Source organism: Spea bombifrons, chromosome 5 (assembly GCF_027358695.1).
Source record: "Spea bombifrons isolate aSpeBom1 chromosome 5, aSpeBom1.2.pri, whole genome shotgun sequence".
Classification (NCBI taxonomy): Eukaryota; Metazoa; Chordata; class Amphibia; order Anura; family Pelobatidae; genus Spea; species Spea bombifrons.
In genome coordinates this window covers 48,454,850-48,473,346 of record NC_071091.1, presented here as the reverse complement: position 1 = coordinate 48,473,346, position 18,497 = coordinate 48,454,850, and the positions used below count along the sequence as shown (strand labels likewise).

At 39.3% G+C, this 18,497-nt stretch overlaps 1 protein-coding gene across 2 annotated transcripts in view; it reads left to right on the top strand.

Moving 5' to 3' along the window:
- Nucleotides 1-18,497, top strand: part of PDCD6IP (programmed cell death 6 interacting protein) — a 51,173-nt gene that overhangs the window by 10,162 nt on the left and 22,514 nt on the right. The window contains exons 2-12 of one of the 2 annotated variants that reach the window (XM_053467384.1): nucleotides 231-285; nucleotides 2,470-2,539; nucleotides 2,977-3,104; nucleotides 4,277-4,430; nucleotides 5,535-5,635; nucleotides 7,555-7,671; nucleotides 8,003-8,225; nucleotides 9,540-9,663; nucleotides 11,254-11,431; nucleotides 11,754-11,865; nucleotides 13,447-13,616. In XM_053467384.1, the coding sequence (XP_053323359.1) occupies nucleotides 231-285; nucleotides 2,470-2,539; nucleotides 2,977-3,104; nucleotides 4,277-4,430; nucleotides 5,535-5,635; nucleotides 7,555-7,671; nucleotides 8,003-8,225; nucleotides 9,540-9,663; nucleotides 11,254-11,431; nucleotides 11,754-11,865; nucleotides 13,447-13,616 (1,432 nt within the window). Of the gene's footprint in view, nucleotides 1-230; nucleotides 286-2,469; nucleotides 2,540-2,976; nucleotides 3,105-4,276; nucleotides 4,431-5,534; nucleotides 5,636-7,539; nucleotides 7,672-8,002; nucleotides 8,226-9,539; nucleotides 9,664-11,253; nucleotides 11,432-11,753; nucleotides 11,866-13,446; nucleotides 13,617-18,497 lie in introns of both variants that reach the window. The other variant, XM_053467383.1, reaches the window with a different exon arrangement.

Below are 18,497 nucleotides of genomic sequence, written 5' to 3'. Positions count from 1 at the left end.
AAGATACCTGGGAGCCAAACATCTTGCTAATTGATAGGGGATCAAATACTTATTTCGCTGAATAAAATGCAAATCAATTTTATAATTTATTTGAAATGTGTTATTCTGGATTTTTTGTTCTGTCTCACTGTTCAAATAAACCTACCGTTAAAATTATAGATCAAATAAATGTTTTCCTTCACTGTATTCTACCTTTTAGCCTTACAATCCTTTTGTTTGTGTTTTTATAGGTATTATGATCAACTGTGTTCAATAGAGCCTAAGTTCCCATTTACAGAGAGCCAGGTAAGTGTTGTTACAATTTGTTACACTGCAAGCTGATGGCTACTATAAACTGTTTATAGTTCAACCCTTTCAGTCACTTTTACTATTTTTACCACGTGGGTTTAATTAAGATTCCCCCTTTCCACCTAAAACGTAAACCTGCCTAACTAGCCACTAAGAAACCTGCCGCCAACACTAAAGAAAACGAATCCCTTCCATACACTACACTATTTATGTACAGAAAACTGTCAAATTAAATTAAAAGGACTGTAGAGTAGGACATACGTATGTAACAATGTTTTTCTGCCTCTCTAGTCTCACAAAAGAACTGTGAGAGAGCGGCAGAGCTGACATTCTAAATATTCTTTCTGTAATGCAAGCCCTGTGCTCACTGTGATGACCAAGGTCAAAAGTACACATATTGGCATTGAAGCATCCAGGAACAGCAAGAACTGCTGTGATGGTGTGCTAAAGACCTTTACTAAGTGCATACCGTGGCGCCACATGGTCGGTATCGTATCAAACTACATGGCGGCAGGGAACGTCTTTCAGTTGTCCACTTGTACAGTAAAAGATTCAGGAAATTTGCCACTTCAAATAAATAATGTTACCTGACTTACATTTTAATAATTAAGGGTAAGACATTATTTACAAAAACATTTGTTTCACAATGACGTAGCAACTTGATCATTTAAACAATCTGCTCAGCTCACCCTCTTTAGACCACCTTTTGGCTAAATGTATTAAAATCGTTTAATATAAAGAAGCTCTACTCCCTTCTTCTGCCCATATCAAATGAGATAAAAAATCCAAAACAAGAATGGAATAATTTTTAATGAATACATATAAACATGTCAACTGAATTGAAGAAAGATGCAATAGATGGTATTTAGTCCCAAGTCGTCTGTCTAAAATGTTCCTAAGCCAAATAAATAACTGTTGGAGGTGTGGGAGATGAGGTAATATGATCCATGTTTTTTTGGAATTGTCACTTACATAAAAGTTTATGTGCAGAGATCTTTAACGATATCAAGTGCTACTATACACATCATTTTGGAACTGATGTTAGTATGGCTTTATTACATCTACATTTATTTTGTCTTAACAAAAAAGAATGTTTATTGTACAGGCCCTGATGGCACGTTTAATCCCATTTAGGGATTGAGTAAAAGTTTTTCACTGTAAAATGGAAAACGGAATAGCTATATGGATATGCAGAATTTTTAACGTGCATTTTTCAAATTGGAATTTTGACACCTCCCGAACGTGGCCTTTTAGTCCCTGAACAACCCAACAAACACATGCATGTGGGGTATCACTGTGCTCAGCAGATGTTGCTGAACACACACATTGGGGTGTTTTGTGACAGCGACATATACTAAGAGTGGTGAATTCATACCCGAAGTGCAATGTGTGTGGGAAAAGATACGAAATGGTTTTGAAATAGCAAAACGCTACTTTCTAATTAGTGCCCAATAACTTGCAAAGAAAATAAAAGCATTGGGTATTTCTAAACTCAGGAGAAATACAATCTATTTAGCAGTTTTTTTCCATTAGTTTTTGCAGATGAGTAAAAGATTTTTCAAATAAAAGTGAGTCCACTTTTTAACATTTGTTTCAATCTAAAGAAAGCCCTGTTTGTCCTGGGGAAAAAATATAGAATGTGTGTGGGTGCACAGAAAATTACAGCTAAACAGCGACAGTGGGAAGAATGTTAAAAAAAAACAAAAAACCAAATGTACTAAGAGGAAGATAGTCTTGTCATTAAGGAGTTAAGTTACTAAACTTATTTAAATCTAAAATTACATTTGTATGAACTTCATGTAGTGTGCACTGTAGATTTCATAATGAAATCTGTACAATAACCTATAGCTTGTGAGTATATCTGAAGGGGTACATAACTTATGCAAAAAATACTATCAGACGCGTTAAAAAAAGCAAATAAATAACCCCAAATAATAATAATGGCTAAATATCGGTGACCAAGACAATAACAAGATCCAAGACATTTAAGTGCAGAATGTAGCAGTATGTAATGCATCCTCAAGATTTTAAGAGACCATTTGGGTTTAAAAATCTGACACACTTAAAATGTTATTTAAAATGTATGCATTACCTGTAAACCCATGTTTGCCATCTTATTGTCCATGATTAATATTATGTTCATTGCATTGGTTAACAATGTTTTTCCTGTGAATTTTATAGCTCTGTTTAACGTTCACATGGAAAGATGCCTTTGATAAAGGATCTATCTTTGGAGGCTCTGTAAAGCTTGGTAAGTTTGGGTTCTTTTAAAAAGAATATTGTAAAACTCACAAAAAAACTATGTATAGATATTTCATGTCATAGATGTTGAACACGTTATTGGTGGCTAAAGCAACACATGTTATGTCAAGTGTGGGCATAACTATTTTTTTGTTGTGCAAGGGCTTTAGTCACTAAATTTTGAGTTATGGTGTGTTTCAAGTTAACTATACTAACTAAACTAAAAAGATTAGATGCAATGTTAACTTTATGCAAAGTACAGTACCTAGTAATGAAATACCTGCCATGTGGTTCCACAAATCCAATAAACCGTAATGTTATAATTCTTGTGACCTTAATTGTCATTTAAAAAAATAAATAATAATTAAATTGTATTCACATTGTTGTAGATACAATTGGCTATAATTATTATGCATCAATATTCATTCTTTATTTTTGTTTTTCAAGCTCTTCCTAGTTTGGGTTATGAGAAGACGTGCGTGTTGTTCAACATAGGTGCACTAGCTAGTCAGATTGCGTCCGAACAAAACCTTGATAATGACGAGGCACTGAAAGCAGCTTCAAGATATTACCAGGTAAAGAAATCTTTGCTTTCATACTTTCCTAACCAAAACTTTGTCAGGTCACATGAATGCCTTGGCAGACAGCCATAATCATGCAGTATTTGCTAGATAATACAGTTACTAGTATTAATTATAATATACTAGTACTGGTCTTAAAGTTGGTTTTGCATCATAAAACTAATGCCATACATTTGTATAAAACTGTAAATAGATCATTAAACTAATCGATAATGAAAATCATTAACAATTTGAATTGATTATTTGTTGCAGCCCTAGCAAACGCACATTGATATTCTGTGCATTTACACGCCACTACACCGGTATTGCATGAAGTTCCTTTTGACACATTTCGTGCATCTGTTTTCCCCACCAAGTTGGCAGTAAAAAAAAAATAAATAAATAAACCTGTTTTCAAACACATTTTGCATGCTACTTTGAATTTGCTGCAGCAATGTGCAACTGCAGAAACAGATTTGTGTTGAGCAACATCCCCTATAGTAGTGTGTGTGTGTGTGTGTGTGTGTGTGTGTGTGTGTGTAAAAAAAAAAAAATCTATCTGCTAGCTTGGCTCTTCACACACATAAACATCAACAAAAAAAAGGAGTACTTGGGAGTGTGCTTATGAGTTTAAGTAAATTAAAAAATTAAAAGAGAGAAAATATGTAGATGTCCTCTGCCCTGGTGAACCCTAGGGATTTATTTTGAAACTGGGTAAAGCCTTGTGTTGAAACAGGGGAACATATGATGTCACTAAACGGGTTTCTCTCTGCCATGAAAATGACGTTTATAATATATATATATTTTCTTTAATGAACAGCTTCTCAAAATGTGACCTGGAAGCAGGTCTCTGCAGCCCTGTTCTCCTGATCACGCTTTTCGGTGTGATCAGCAGCAGGGAATCCTGCTAAGACCTCATTGATATCCCCAGAAAGGGAATTCACTGTGACTGTCGCATTCAGTAGCTCAGCTTGGGACCATAACTTTCAGCCCTCCTAGCATAGAGAACACCAGGCTGCATTTAGCCTTGCTGATGCGTGTGACGTGGTACTGCCCCCGTTGGCAGTTAAGAGGATAGCAAATTAAAATACAAGTTCTACCTGTTTAGTGATGGCTCACTTTACTTCTAGAAGTCCTTGCTTATGTTTTACCTGTCTGTCTTCATAATGTTTTGCTTGTCTTTACAGCTTGCTAGTGGAGCATTTTCACACATTAAAGATACGGTTCTGTCTTCATTAAACCGAGATCCTACTGTTGATATCTCTCCAGACACAGTAGGCACACTCGGTCTAATAATGCTTGCACAAGCCCAAGAGGTGTTTTTCTTAAAAGCTACCAGAGGTAAATAGTCTTTCAAAGTATGTTTTTAGTGAAATTGTAATATTGTATTAGATGTCACATCCTTATATTTATCTTGTGCTAGGCATTTCTACATAAACTTATTATAGTACCAAGAAACAAAGAAAACCTTTCAGTAGCAAATGTGGGAGCACATTAAAAAGAGGGCTAACCCCTGAATATATAAATATAACATGCAAAATGAATATACATTTTGATGATGAGATGTATTTCGATACAAAAAGCAAGGAATATGTGCACATTCAGCAAACGCCATTTCAAAACGCATATGGGAAGCATAAATATTGGGGATTCTTTATCTTTAAAGCCAGCCAATGCAATTTGCCCCATCAAACCATATATTTTGAGAACTAGACACCCCAGGGTATTTCAAATGCTAGTATCTTAACCTTTCCAGGCCTGAGATTCTACTACCAGCCTTTGTCAAAGTTTGTGGTAGTAATTTTTTTTTAATTTTATCAAACAAATTGTACTTCAGGTGTCTGGTATGTCACCCTAATATGTGTTCTTTTGATTACAGTGATACCACCCATGCATGGGTTTGTCTGGTTGTTTGGGGGCTAAAAGGCCACATTTTGGTCAGTCTGTACCTATGCCCTATCATTTAACCTGGCCACTCCAATTTACCCCATCAAACAATTAATTTCATGATCATGTCACACATTTGTCCTTGATTTATTCAGAATAGTTATTGACCTTGCAAAATGAGATGTTATAATTTTGCGACGTTTTAGTTGTATGATGCCTTGTTTGAAAATGTTATAAAGGTTAGTTTGATAGGCAGCATTGGATAAGGTTTAGTTGCATCAAATGCGTACCGTTTAAGGCCAGGTTTTATGTTTAGTGTTTTCATTTAAAACCTTTATTGGTCTGTATAGGCTCTGTTTTTAGGAAATACCACATCAGCTTTCACGGTCTGTTTTCATCTAGCTATTTAAAGGTAAACTGCCCGAAACTGCCTAAAGCTTAAACAAGTCCCGTACGGTGAAGAGATAAATATAAGCCCAGCGGTATGCACACATAACTTTAATAGTTTTTTTTACTTTGAGTTTAATAATGCAATAAGTATGTTCCTTTTTATTTCAGATAAAATGAAAGATACAATAATAGCAAAATTGGCTAACCAAGCAGCTGATTATTTTGGAGATGCGTTTAAGCAATGTCAAAACAAAGACACATTACCTAAGGTCAGTATGATACTTCGATAAAGCCTTTACCACAAATACATGTAAAGGTGAGGCAGCAAATTAAAATCTGAAATGGCAGCAAGATGGCAGTTATGACATAAATTACAAAAACGTTTTTACCTTAATGTACTTTTTTGTTCTCCTTCTTTGATCAAGTACATTGTCTGTAAGAGGGGAAAATAATTGGTTCCCTAGTATAAAGGCTGTGACAGCTTGAAACCTCAGGTTCTATTGAACACTTGGTGAGGTTCCATCTGAACATGTTCTATGTGTTTCCTCTTGGTGGCAGGTACAGCTGAGCCCATACCTTAATGGCCTTGATAAGATCACAGTGCTCATAAGCCCTGACCTTCTCAGTTGGAGGGCAACTTTATAATGTTAGTGCTTGGGCTAGAAAATTTTACTTGTTTACATATCATTTTTCCCCTCACAATATATGCACTTGTGGTAATCAGTTTTTTTTCTGAAGAGCTCCCCTTTTTGGCTGGGTGTTTGATCATTTATGGATCGCATGAATTGATGGCTGCCTATTGGTGTGTGGGAGAAGCTTTGAGACCTGTTCATCCATTGTGACTCAAGTTCCTAACTAGAGTTAGGCATAGAACATGCACCTTGAGCCACCATCCTTGTCCATAGCACTTTTATTTTTTGTTTGATCATGTATCTACTTACATGTTTCACTTTAACTTTTTCAATTTTGATTTAATCTAAGTTTATTTCCAATGGCTGCATGGATGATTTTTTATTTGGTATATGAGTGCTCTGACAATACCATAGAAGATCCAGATCCCAAAAAACCCTGCTTTGTAATAGGAAAGGTGGATGATGCCTCCTAGTTGCCACCTACCCTTTAAGGTATTGTTCTCTGACCCACCTGCCTGGTGTATTGTCTTCGAAAGGGAAGGAATAGTTGGCACTTTGAACCCCCTGAACTGACATGAACCACTAGAGACAAACATCCTTTTGGGAGATGAAGTAAACTGACACATGGTCTTCCAATGTGGCTCAGTTTCTTTTAATATTTGCACCCTATGCATTTGTATTTTTTTGGAGCATGCACAAAAAATCCATATCTTAATATTTCCTGGTCTTAGTAGAGGTTGCTGCTGTTAACATTTTGAGTAAAAAAATCTAGTTGCAATACAGAAAATGTATAGCTACTGTGTTGTCTCATTTTTTATAAACACTCTGCAGGGCACATAACCACTTCCATTAGTATGGAATGGATCACAACTGGGCTCACTGAAACCAGTGCTAGGGGCGGATGCATTGAGGGAGTGGGAATACACCTGTGCAGACATTCACAAAGGCGGGCAAATGTCAAAACCACTGCTTGGATTTCACAGTGGTTGTACTTTGAACAGTAGTCGCTGTTTGAGTGACCATGTATAAAAAGATAAAAGGTGTAGTTAGAAAACGCCTCCCATTTTCATTGTTCACACGGTATTGAGCTCTCATTTTGAATGTGAATTACAATTATTAAAAATGTAGTTGTTTTTAATTGTTTTTCAAGGTCTTGTCATTGCAAGTTGGTATATTTGTATACTGTCTTGGCATTCTGTACCTTTTCTTGATAATCCCTGTTCTTCTTGGTGGCTGCTCTCATTTTCACACTTATGATATTGGGTTGAATTTAGTGGCTGTGGAACAGACACACATACCACCCACGTTACTTATATAGACTTATTCTTAGTTGAGTGCATTACCATAGTAGTGGAAATGTTTTTGTAAACTTTGTTCATAGACATTTAATTCAATTCAATCCTACTTCAACTCTGTTTCTAATTATTTACTTCTTTTAAGCAGTTGGTGGCAAATTCTAACTTCCTTTCTTTCCTCTTTATCTTCCGTGCATCCCTTGTGTCTGTGGATGATTTTGTGTGGTTGGACTCTCCCCTGGTCAGTATTTCTATTTCCAGGAGGTGATACCAGTGCTGGCTGCGAAGCATTGCATCATGCAAGCCCATGCAGAATATCACCAGTCAGCCCTTGCTAAGCAGCAAAAGAAATTTGGCGAAGAAATCGGGAGATTACAGGTATGGTTGTAGTTTTATTTCTTTTTTTCCTCCTGTTTTAAAGTGGTTTTGCCATACCCTCATTTTGGAAAACGGTGTTTGTCACGGTTCAAATTCTGAAGCATATTTTTACACGAAGGCTGACTTTCTTGCGCCGAACTTCCATCAACATCCTGGAGAGAATCAGCAATAGGCTGGTCTTGAAACCCTGTATTTCTAGTACGGGGATCACAGCCTCACAAAACTGAGGAGAGTACATTTCTGCGTACTGTGTAAATTATTTTGCCTGAGAGTATTAACTGAAGTCATTTATAAATATATTGATTTTTCTTTTTTTTTAATTTATTTAAAGCATGCTTCAGATTTGGTCAAAACAGTGGCTTCCCGCTATGATGAATATATTAACGTCAAAGACCTGGCAGACAAAATCCATCGAAGTCTTACAGCTGCCAAGAAGGACAATGATTTTATTTACCATGACAGGGTTCCTGATTTGAAAGATCTTGATCCTATTGGAAAGGCCTCTCTTGTGAAGCCAACACCTATTGTCGTCCCTCTCAGCCAAAAATATAGTGGTGAGACTGTTGTCCTCTTATTTCATTCCATGTAAGGCCTGATATGCATTAAAGCAGTAAGTACACACGGAACACTTCCATGCACAATCCTTGTGCATGTGGCTTTTTGCATAGACTGACTAGGTTTATTCACTGGCACCCAGATTTTCATTTCAAAACATTGCCCAGGCTTTTAATACTTAATATAAACACACTTAATACACTCAGATATCAAGATCTCCCTTATTGCTGATACCGTGTGCTCCCAGCATGCTAAATTACTGCTAAATATGCCACTAGAGCCAGTCCACTTTTTAAATGTTTCCAAGCGTCCCATACTTTTTATTTTAATACAATGTCTCAACCAGCAATCTGGAACATTCAAAATTTAAAGGGGCAGTTTACTATGCTAGACATCCTCACTAAAGACAATCCACAAAGGGTAGGCAGCACTCAAATTTCGTAAAACATATTACACAGACACCATTGATGTTGTATTAATCTTTTTATTACATATTGAATACTTAAAATGACCAGACGCAGACAAGCTTTATGTGTTTCATACAAGGTGCTTAATCATAATTGTCTGATCCACTAAACACACATAATAACACACAAATTAAACAATTATCAATGTAATAGTGAATTAAAAAAAATAATGGTAAGTGGTTAAATACATGACAAAAAAAGTCAAGTATCAAATTAGTAAATTATGGGAGAAAAATATTATATAATACATCATTTACTCTCGCATAATGATTTTATTTTTAGATTTTACTTTTTACATTGAAGTTTTATAGCTGTGTAAACTCTTTCCGGTCTGTGTAATAAATATATATTTTTTACAGTTAACTTACTTTGTGGGACAGAAAAGACTTCATAGAAAATGTCATAACAATTATTACAATAAGTCTTATTTTCTCATTTTTATAGGTACTGTCAGAAGGCATCCAATGTATTGTATAAGCATAATCCAATTAGGCAAATAGTATTTAATCAATCAATACCCACCCATATCTCTTTACTTAATGCCACTTTTGACAAAGAGTTGCTCCTTTCTCTCTCTGACCTCACTCACAGAGACAGCAATAGAACAGAAATGACCACAGACGGATATCGTGGGTGTGGGGCTCTTCAGGGAATTTCTGGGAGGGCAAGATGCCTATAGTCTGTTTTAACAGTCCTTAAATGTGCATAGCATAACTAAAATAATGTAAGTTATTTATTGTTGAATATGTTATGCCTCTGAAAAGTTTGAGATAAATTTGAATAATTTTTATTTGTTCTCTAAAAAGTCTGCTCATTGTAAAGTTTGTCGTGTTTTACATGTTACAGATTTGTTTGAGAAGATGGTGCCTTTGGCCGTGCAGGTAGCTCTCACTGCCTACAATCAGAGAAAGGCTGACCTGATTAATTCGACAATTGCTCAAATGAGAGACGCAACAACTCTTTCTAATGGGTAAGGAGTAGTTATCTATTTCTGAGTAAATTTCAGGTATTGATACTACATAACTAGCAAAACAATAAAAGGGTTCCTTAAACGGCAAACTATGTAGCAGTTTGTAACATGGGCCATGGGTCCTGAATAGGTTGCTTGGGGAACGTTTTGTTGTACTGGAACAGTAGTGATGTGTGTATGTATGTATATATATATTTATGTAAGCTAGGGCTGCAACAACGAATCGATAATCAATTATGAAAATTGTTGACGATTTTCATAATCGATAGTTGAATCGATTTTTATCGATAATAAAATGCGTTTTTATTTTTTTCCCCAGAAAAATACCCCATCTTCTATAATCCCACCTCAAAGAGAGTTCGGATTAACACTAGAATCCACATCCCCCGCAGCGCTGCAGGTGACGTGGATCCTCTCTGGCAGCATAGACAGCTTCTACCCTCCACTTCCGGTGCGCCATCATGGAAGCCCCAGAGGAAGTGAAGGGGAGAAGCGGAGGCTGTCCCACCCGCTGCCAGAGAGGATCCGGGTCCCCTGCAGCGCTTTGGGGGATTTGGAGTTTAGTGTGCGATGTGCGCAGATATCCTCTGCCACTTCCCTTCTCTTCCGCTGGGGCTTCCATGATGCTGCACGGGCATCACATGACCTTTGGTGTTCTATATAATGGTAATTGCTTTAATAAATACAAAAATGAATAGATAAATGTATAAATATATGGACAATAAATGAAGTATTACAGCAATCAAAAAATAAAAAAACACAAATGAAAGAATGCACATAGTTAATAAATCCTGGAAAAATTCTACCTGCCCCACCAGGGGTTAATATATAAACAGGAGAAAAACTGGGCAAATAAGCACCACTGGGTATGCTAAGCCTGGAGTACTATCTTTATTGTAATGCTTATTTGCCCCGTTTTTCTCTTGTTGATTTATTAACCCCTGGTGGTGCAGGTAGAATTTTTTTCGTGATCTATTATGTGCATTCTTTAATTTGTGTGTTTTTTATGATTGCTGTAATATGATTTATTGTTTGTATTGTCCATATATTTATATTTTTAGATTTTATTGTGTAATATTAATTTTTGTCTATTTCTTAAAGCATATATTTTTATACCTATTTTAGTGTTGTCAGTTTTCCTTATATCAGGGGGGCATAAGGCATATATGGGGGTATAAAGCATATCAGGGGGGTCAGTTGCATATCGGGGGTATAATGCATATCAGGGGCAGAGTGGCAAATAGGGAGGTGTAAGGCATATCTGGGGGAGGATTGGCATATAAGGCATATCGGTGGGCACGGTGGCATATCGGGGGTAAAAGGCATTTCGGGGGACAGTGGCATATCAGGGGGCACAGTGACATATAGGAGGTATGAGGCATATCTGGGGGCAGAGTGGCAAGCTGGGGGTCAGATGTGTCTAAAAAAGAGGGTGAATAGATAAATGCCATTGTGAGAGATAAAAGTGTTAATGACGCATCTTAATGTCAATTTAAAGTTTTTATTTGAAATAAACGAAAAATTTGCATTTTTTTTTATCCAATTAAAATAATTGTTAGTTGCAGCCCTAATGTAAGCCTTTGTCTTTAGGGTACTTGCTTCTTTAAACCTTCCTGCTGCTATTGAGGATGTGTCTGGGGACAGCATACCTCAATCAATTCTGCAGAAGTCCAAAGCTATTATCGAGCAAGGTGGTGTGCAGACAATTGACCAGCTAATCAGAGATCTTCCTGAACTGCTACAAAGAAACAAGGAAATCCTTGATGAGGTGAGATGACATTGGGATTTGACATTTTCCCACGCAATGTTAGTGTATACAGAAACATCTGTTAATTTAATGCCATGACGTGCCAGACACGTCACGCAAAAATGGTCACCAATGACATCAAAAATGATTGAGAACCAATGACGTTCCTTGCACATCATGGCATTAAACAAGCTTAGAAAGGGGTCATTGGTCGTTAAGGGGTTACAAATATGTTGCCATGCTGCAATGAGGATTGTTGCTACTGTAAACATTCTTTCCATACATTAAAATTAACAAATATTAATGAAACATTCTTAACTACTTTTTATTAATTTCTCATCAGTCTCTGAAGTTTTTGGATGAAGAAGAAGCTACTGATAATGACTTAAAGTCAAAATTCAAGGAGCGATGGCAAAGGACACCTTCTATTGAACTTTATAAACCTTTGAGAGTTGGTGAGTGTTTCTGTAAAGCACTATGAATATGAAATAGGTTTATGACTTGCCTGTATTTCTGTAAACAAATGTATATGTCCACAGATCTTTAATATATTTTTATATCCTTTTCCACCTTTATAAAGTTCCATCACTTTGTTATGCAGCTCTTTTGACAATTCTTTTCTGCTCCCTATGGCGATCTAGCCTACTCTGTGCATCTATGTGAGAGCTAACAAACTATGGTATTGCCTAGTTATACACACACTAATTGCAATTTCAAAAGCCACAGGTGTGGGAAATTAAGTTTTTTAATTGCTATTTTATCCTGTGTGTGTCACCTTGTGTATTTGTAACAAGGCCAAACATTAAAGGGTTGTTAAATGTAAACTTTTCATCAAGGCCATTTGGGTGACATCTGTTACCATTATGATAATAATGGTACCAAACAACTATGTGATAATAAATTACTTCATATGATAGCCTTAAATAAGAGAGTTTTGGGTTTGTTTATTTTTTGCATGATCAGTCATATTTTGTAGACAACCTCTGCTGCTGCTCGCTACTTCTGCCCGGGCTTCTTCTGTCATAGAAGCCCCGGCGGAAGTCCACCAGCTGCCAGAGAGGAGGATACAGGTCCCCTGCAGCGCTGCGGGGGATCCTCATCTCTGGCAGCTGGTGAAGGTCTGCGCGATGCACTCAGACAACCTCCGCTGCTGCTAGCCACTGCTCCCGCTGGGGCTTCTATGGTGGAGCACTGAAAGATAATGTATCACACACACACACGCGCCTATCAGCCATAACATTATGACCACTAACCATTAAAGTGAATAATACTGATAATCTTGTGATTTTGGAGATGTCATAAAAAACAACTTTCGGAGTGTTCCCAGTCTGCAGTGGTCAGTATTTATTAAAACTGGTCCAAGTAAGGAAAAGCTGTGAACCAGCAAAAGGGTCATGGGCAGTCAAGGCTTATTGATGGTCCAACAAAATGTAATACTGGTTCTGATAGAAACGTGTCAGTGCATTCCAGTTTGTTGCGTATGGGGCTGCGTAGCTGCACACCAGTCATGGTGCCCATGCTGACCCCTTTCCAGTGCCGAAAGTGCCTACAATAAGAACTGGACCACAGTTTGGAAGAAGATGGCTTGGTCTGATTTTTTTTTTTTTTTTTTTTTTTTTTTTTTATTAAATTTGTTTTTTAACACCACATGGATGGCTGGGTGCGTGAGCATTGCTTCCCTAGAGAGCACCAAGATGCATCCATGGAGGCCCCACCTCACAACTTACAGGACTTAAAGGATCTGCTGCTAACGTCTTGGTGCCAGGTACCACATCACACCTTCAGAGGTTTAGTGGATCTATGCCTCGACAGGTCAGGGCTGTTTTATGCGGTGAACCTACACAATATTACACAGGTCATCATGATGTTATGGCTGATCGGTGTGAGATATATAGATATATAATTACGCACACACATGCTATACATACAAAAGTATTGGGACACCTGACCATTATACCAACAGAGACTTTTATGACATTGCATTTTAAATACATAGATATTAACATGAAACTGGTCTCCACTTCTCCATTCGTTAGAGGGCACCAACTTCCGTAATGTTTTGGACAAGGCCATATCAGCAGATGCTGTTGTAAAAGAGCGCTACATGTCTCAACGTGAAGCAATTTCAATTTTGTGTAAGCCAGAAGCACAGCTCAATGCATCTATTCCTTCTGCCAACCCTGCAAAAACCATGCAAGGAAGCGAGGTAAGCAAATAATAACTAACAATTTCTTACAAATATTTAATTGCAGAATATCATACAACCACATTTTTATATAATGTAATTATATAATTGTAAAATACACATGTTTTATATGGGGTGCCCATAGACTGGAAAATTTAAGTTTTTAAGCCCATTATCACTTAAAATCGAAAATGTATGATGCAACTTAGCTTTGATACATATTTTTGTTTGATAAAGCTCCACTGTCATGCATATCTGAAGTGTATTGAAAGCTGCTTCTAATATTGATGTAGTAAATCAACCTACAAAAAAGCTTATATTACTATTTTACTCAAATGCTGATGCGACTGTTAACCCTTTCTACAAAACAGTGGATCTAGTGGCAAGAGATCCTCTGAGGTAACTGTAGCTTTTTTGGTTGCCTGTCGGATTTGTTTTGGAAATATTTTGTTTAAATGTCCAGCTCAAATATAGATGAAAAAAGAGACAATCTGAGCCGCTATCTTCTAATCAATTTATCCGTCCTTTCCTCGCCCCACCTTTCCGATGGCTGTTTGAACCGTCTAACAACAATCAGAAGCTTAAAGGGACAACTTAATGTCTCTGACCTACACATATTAAATTAATGGATGCATATTAAAGTAATGTATGAGTACTGTAACCAAATGTTTAACACGTACTGTGATTAAAAAACTATTGTAAATCCATGTTCTTCTGAGCACTAAGTAAATATTAGCTTTCCTCTCAATCAAGTTTGAGATCACCCAGCTCTCTTGACTAAGAGAGAGAGACTAAATTACACCAGCCTAATTTGGCAAGGAAAACGGCAGTTAGCATCACCTGTGTAAATCCTAGGCTGGATTTCTCACGCTGTTTAGGCACCTGTCCACTTTGATCTCTTGGTGGTAGATTAATGATCCCCCCTGCTCAGGTGATAGCCTTATACTGCAGGCAAATGGGTTTATGCATTCTTTTGTTATTGGTGTTGGGAAATGAGACTTCTGAAACTCCTATTCCAGCTACCTCTAACTGATGCAGAACACATCCGTTTGTAAACTTCTTGCCCATAATGACACCTAACTTCCTTTTTTTGCAGTCACCTGCAAGTATGGGAAAACAGATTGGTAAAACTTTTAGGGCTGCAACAACTAATAGATAAAATCGATAATCGATAATGAAAATCGTTGCCAACGAATTTCATTATCGATTAGTTGAATCTATTTTTATCGATTTATAAAATGAGGGTTTTTTCAGAGCAAACGCTCTGAAAATACCCTCATTACATAATCCGTTTAGTCTGACTCACAGCAGCAGCTCCTACTTACCAGTCCCTCCCTGTAATCACTGTGACAACTGGCCCCGCCCCTCATTCTCCCAGAAGGCCATAACCACATGGCTGTGACACTCATCTAACTGTAAGTATAAAATTAATATTTGGGCTGCTGAAAGTTAGGGGAGGTGGGGGTTAATTTAGGGGCAGTTATGGTTAATGGGGTGTTTAGGGGCAGCTATGGTTAATGTGGTGTTTAGGGTTAATTTAGGGGCAGCTATGGTTAATGGGGTGTTTAGGGTTAATATAGGAGCAGCTGTGGTTAATGCGGTGTTTGGGGTTAATTTGAGGCAGTTGTGGTTAATGTGGTGTTTAGGGTTCATTTAGGGGCTGTTGTGGTTAATGGTGTGTTTAGGGTTAATTTAGGGTAGTTTGATGGGGTATTTAGAGTTACCGTATTTGCTCGATTATAAGACGACCCTGATTATAAGACGACCCCCCAAAATCTGAATATTAACTTAGGAAAAAAAGAAAAAGCCTGAATATAAGACGACCCCAAAGGAAAAAAGTTTTACCAGTAAATGTTAATTCATGTAAACTATTTTTTTTTTTAATAAAAGCTATGATTGAGAAAAATATTTTTTTTGTTTTTATTTCCTTGTATTTTCCAACCTGCCCCCCAGTTACGCACATCTGCCCCCAGGCTTGCCACACCAATATGGCACTGTGGCCCATGGTATGCCTTTTCACCCCCTATGTGCCACTCTGCCTCCAGAGATGCCTTATACCCCTATATCCCATTCTGGCATTTAGGGGGTTAAAATGCATATTATGGGGCAGAGTGGCATATAGGGAGGTATAAGGCATTCCAGGAGGCAGAGTGGCATTAAGGGAGTTAAAAGGCATTGTATAGAGCACTCTGCCTCCAGAAATGCCTTATACCCCTATATGTCATTCTGGCATTTAGGGGGTTAAAAGGCATATTATGGGGCAGAGTGGCATATAGGGAGGTATAAGGCATTTCAGGAGGCAGAGTGCTCTATTAAATGCCCCCTTAACGCCACTCCAGAAATGCCCTATGCCCCCATTTAACACACACACCCTATACCCCCATTTAACTAACACACACACACACACTCTCTCTCTTAGTCTCCTAATCAGACCTCTATTTGAGGTCTGATTAGAAGACGACCCCGATTAGAAGACGAGGGGTATTTTTCAGAGCATTTGCTCTGAAAAAAACCTCGTCTTATAATCGAGCAAATACGGTAATTTAGGGGTAGTTATGGTTAATGGGGTGTTTAGGGTTAATTTAATGATGAGGACTGAGGGTTAATTTAATTAATTTAATAAAGTTAACTTAAGGCACAGTTAGAGGTAAAGGGGGGCAAACTAAAGGGAATCTAAATCCTGGGGACAGTGAAGATTAACCCAGTATTTATTTATAAAAGTATGGTGTCAGCGTGCTGTGAACAGGTCTGTGACTCTGAGGGAACTATGAGATATCTGGGGGGTATAAGGCATATCTGGGGAGGATGGAGTGACATATCTGGGGGTATAAGGCATATACGGTATATAAGGCATATGTGGGGTGGGCAGTGTGGCATATCTGGGAGGCAGTGTGGCATGTCTGGGGAGGATGGAGTGGTGTATCAGGGGGTATAAGGCATATCAGGCACAGTGGCATATGTGGGAGGCAGCGTGGAGTGGAATATGTGGGAGGCAGCGTGGAGTGGTATATGTGGGAGGCAGCGTGGAGTGGTATATGTGGGAGGCAGCGTGGAGTGGAATATGTGGGAGGCAGCGTGGCATGTCTGGGAGGCAGCGTTGAGTGGTATATGTGGGAGGCAGCCTGGAGTGGTATATGTGGGAGGCAGCCTGGAGTGGTATATGTGGGAGGCAGCCTGGAGTGGTATATGTGGGAGGCAGCCTGGAGTGGTATATGTGGGAGGCAGCCTGGAGTGGTATATGTGGGAGGCAGCGTTGAGTGGTATATGTGGGAGGCAGCGTTGAGTGGTATATGTGGGAGGCAGCGTGGAGTGGAATATGTGGGAGGCAGCGTGGCATGTCTGGGAGACAGCGTTGAGTGGTATATGTGGGAGGCAGCGTCGAGTGGTATATGTGGGAGGCAGCGTCGAGTGGTATATGTGGGAGGCAGCGTGGAGTGGAATATGTGGGAGGCAGCGTGGAGTGGAATATGTGGGAGGCAGCATGGAGTGGAATATGTGGGAGGCAGCGTGGCATGTCTGGGAGGCAGCTTGGAGTGGAATATGTGGGAGACAGCTTGGAGTGGAATATGTGGGAGGCAGCGTGGAGTGGAATATGTGGGGGAGGCAGCGTGGAGTGGAATATGTGGGGGAGGCAGCGTGGAGTGGAATATGTGGGAGGCAGCGTGGAGTGGAATATGTGGGAGGCAGCGTGGAGTGGAATATGTGGGAGGCAGCGTGGAGTGGAATATGTGGGAGGCAGCGTGGCATGTCTGGGAGGCAGCCTGGAGTGGTATATGTGGGAGGCAGCCTGGAGTGGTATATGTGGGAGGCAGCCTGGAGTGGTATATGTGGGAGGCAGCCTGGAGTGGTATATGTGGGAGGCAGCCTGGAGTGGTATATGTGGGAGGCAGCGTGGAGTGGAATATGTGGGAGGCAGCGTGGAGTGGCTATGTGGGAGGCAGCGTGGAGTGGCTATGTGGGAGGCAGCGTGGAGTGGCTATGTGGGAGGCAGCGTGGAGTGGAATATGTGGGAGGCAGCGTGGAGTGGAATATGTGGGAGGCAGCGTGGAGTGGAATATGTGGGAGGCAGCGTGGAGTGGAATATGTGGGAGGCAGCGTGGAGTGGAATATGTGGGAGGCAGCGTGGCATGTCTGGGAGACAGCGTGGAGTGGAATATGTGGGAGGCAGCGTGGAGTGGAATATGTGGGAGGCGGCGTGGTATATGTGGGAGGCGGCGTGGTATATGTGGGAGGCAGCGTGGTGTGGTATATGTGGGAGGCAGCGTGGCGTGGTATATGTGGGAGGCAGCGTGGAGTGGCATATGTGGGAGGCAGCGTGGAGTGGCATATGTGGGAGGCAGCGTGGAGTGGCATATGTGGGAGGCAGCGTGGAGTGGCAAGCCTGGGAGGCAGCGTGGCAAGCCTGGGAGGCAGCGTGGCAAGCCTGGGAGGCAGCGTGGCAAGCCTGGGAGGCAGCGTGGCAAGCCTGGGAGGCAGCGTGGCAAGCCTGGGCTCAAATGTGCATAAATTGGGGGGCTGGTTGGGAAATAAAGACAAGAAATGCATTTTATCAAAGTTTTTTTTTATTCTGCTGTTTGTATTTAACATCATTTGTTTATTAAATTATTTTAAATAAATGAAAAATGTACATTCATTTTTTTTTATCCGATTAATCCAAAAAATAATCGGCCAACTAATCGATTACCATAATAACTTTATGGCTCTGCACCATGTTCTTGGCGGGTGCTTCACAAATCCAGCATCTACTCATTGGGGGGGGGGAGGTAAAGAAAACACACATACTCTAATCTTACAAATTTCTGTCCATAAACACATACATACACACATTCACACTGGCATCCACACACTTGCTCTAACATGCAAACACTTTCAAAACACAAACACTCTTTCTCTCTCCCTTTT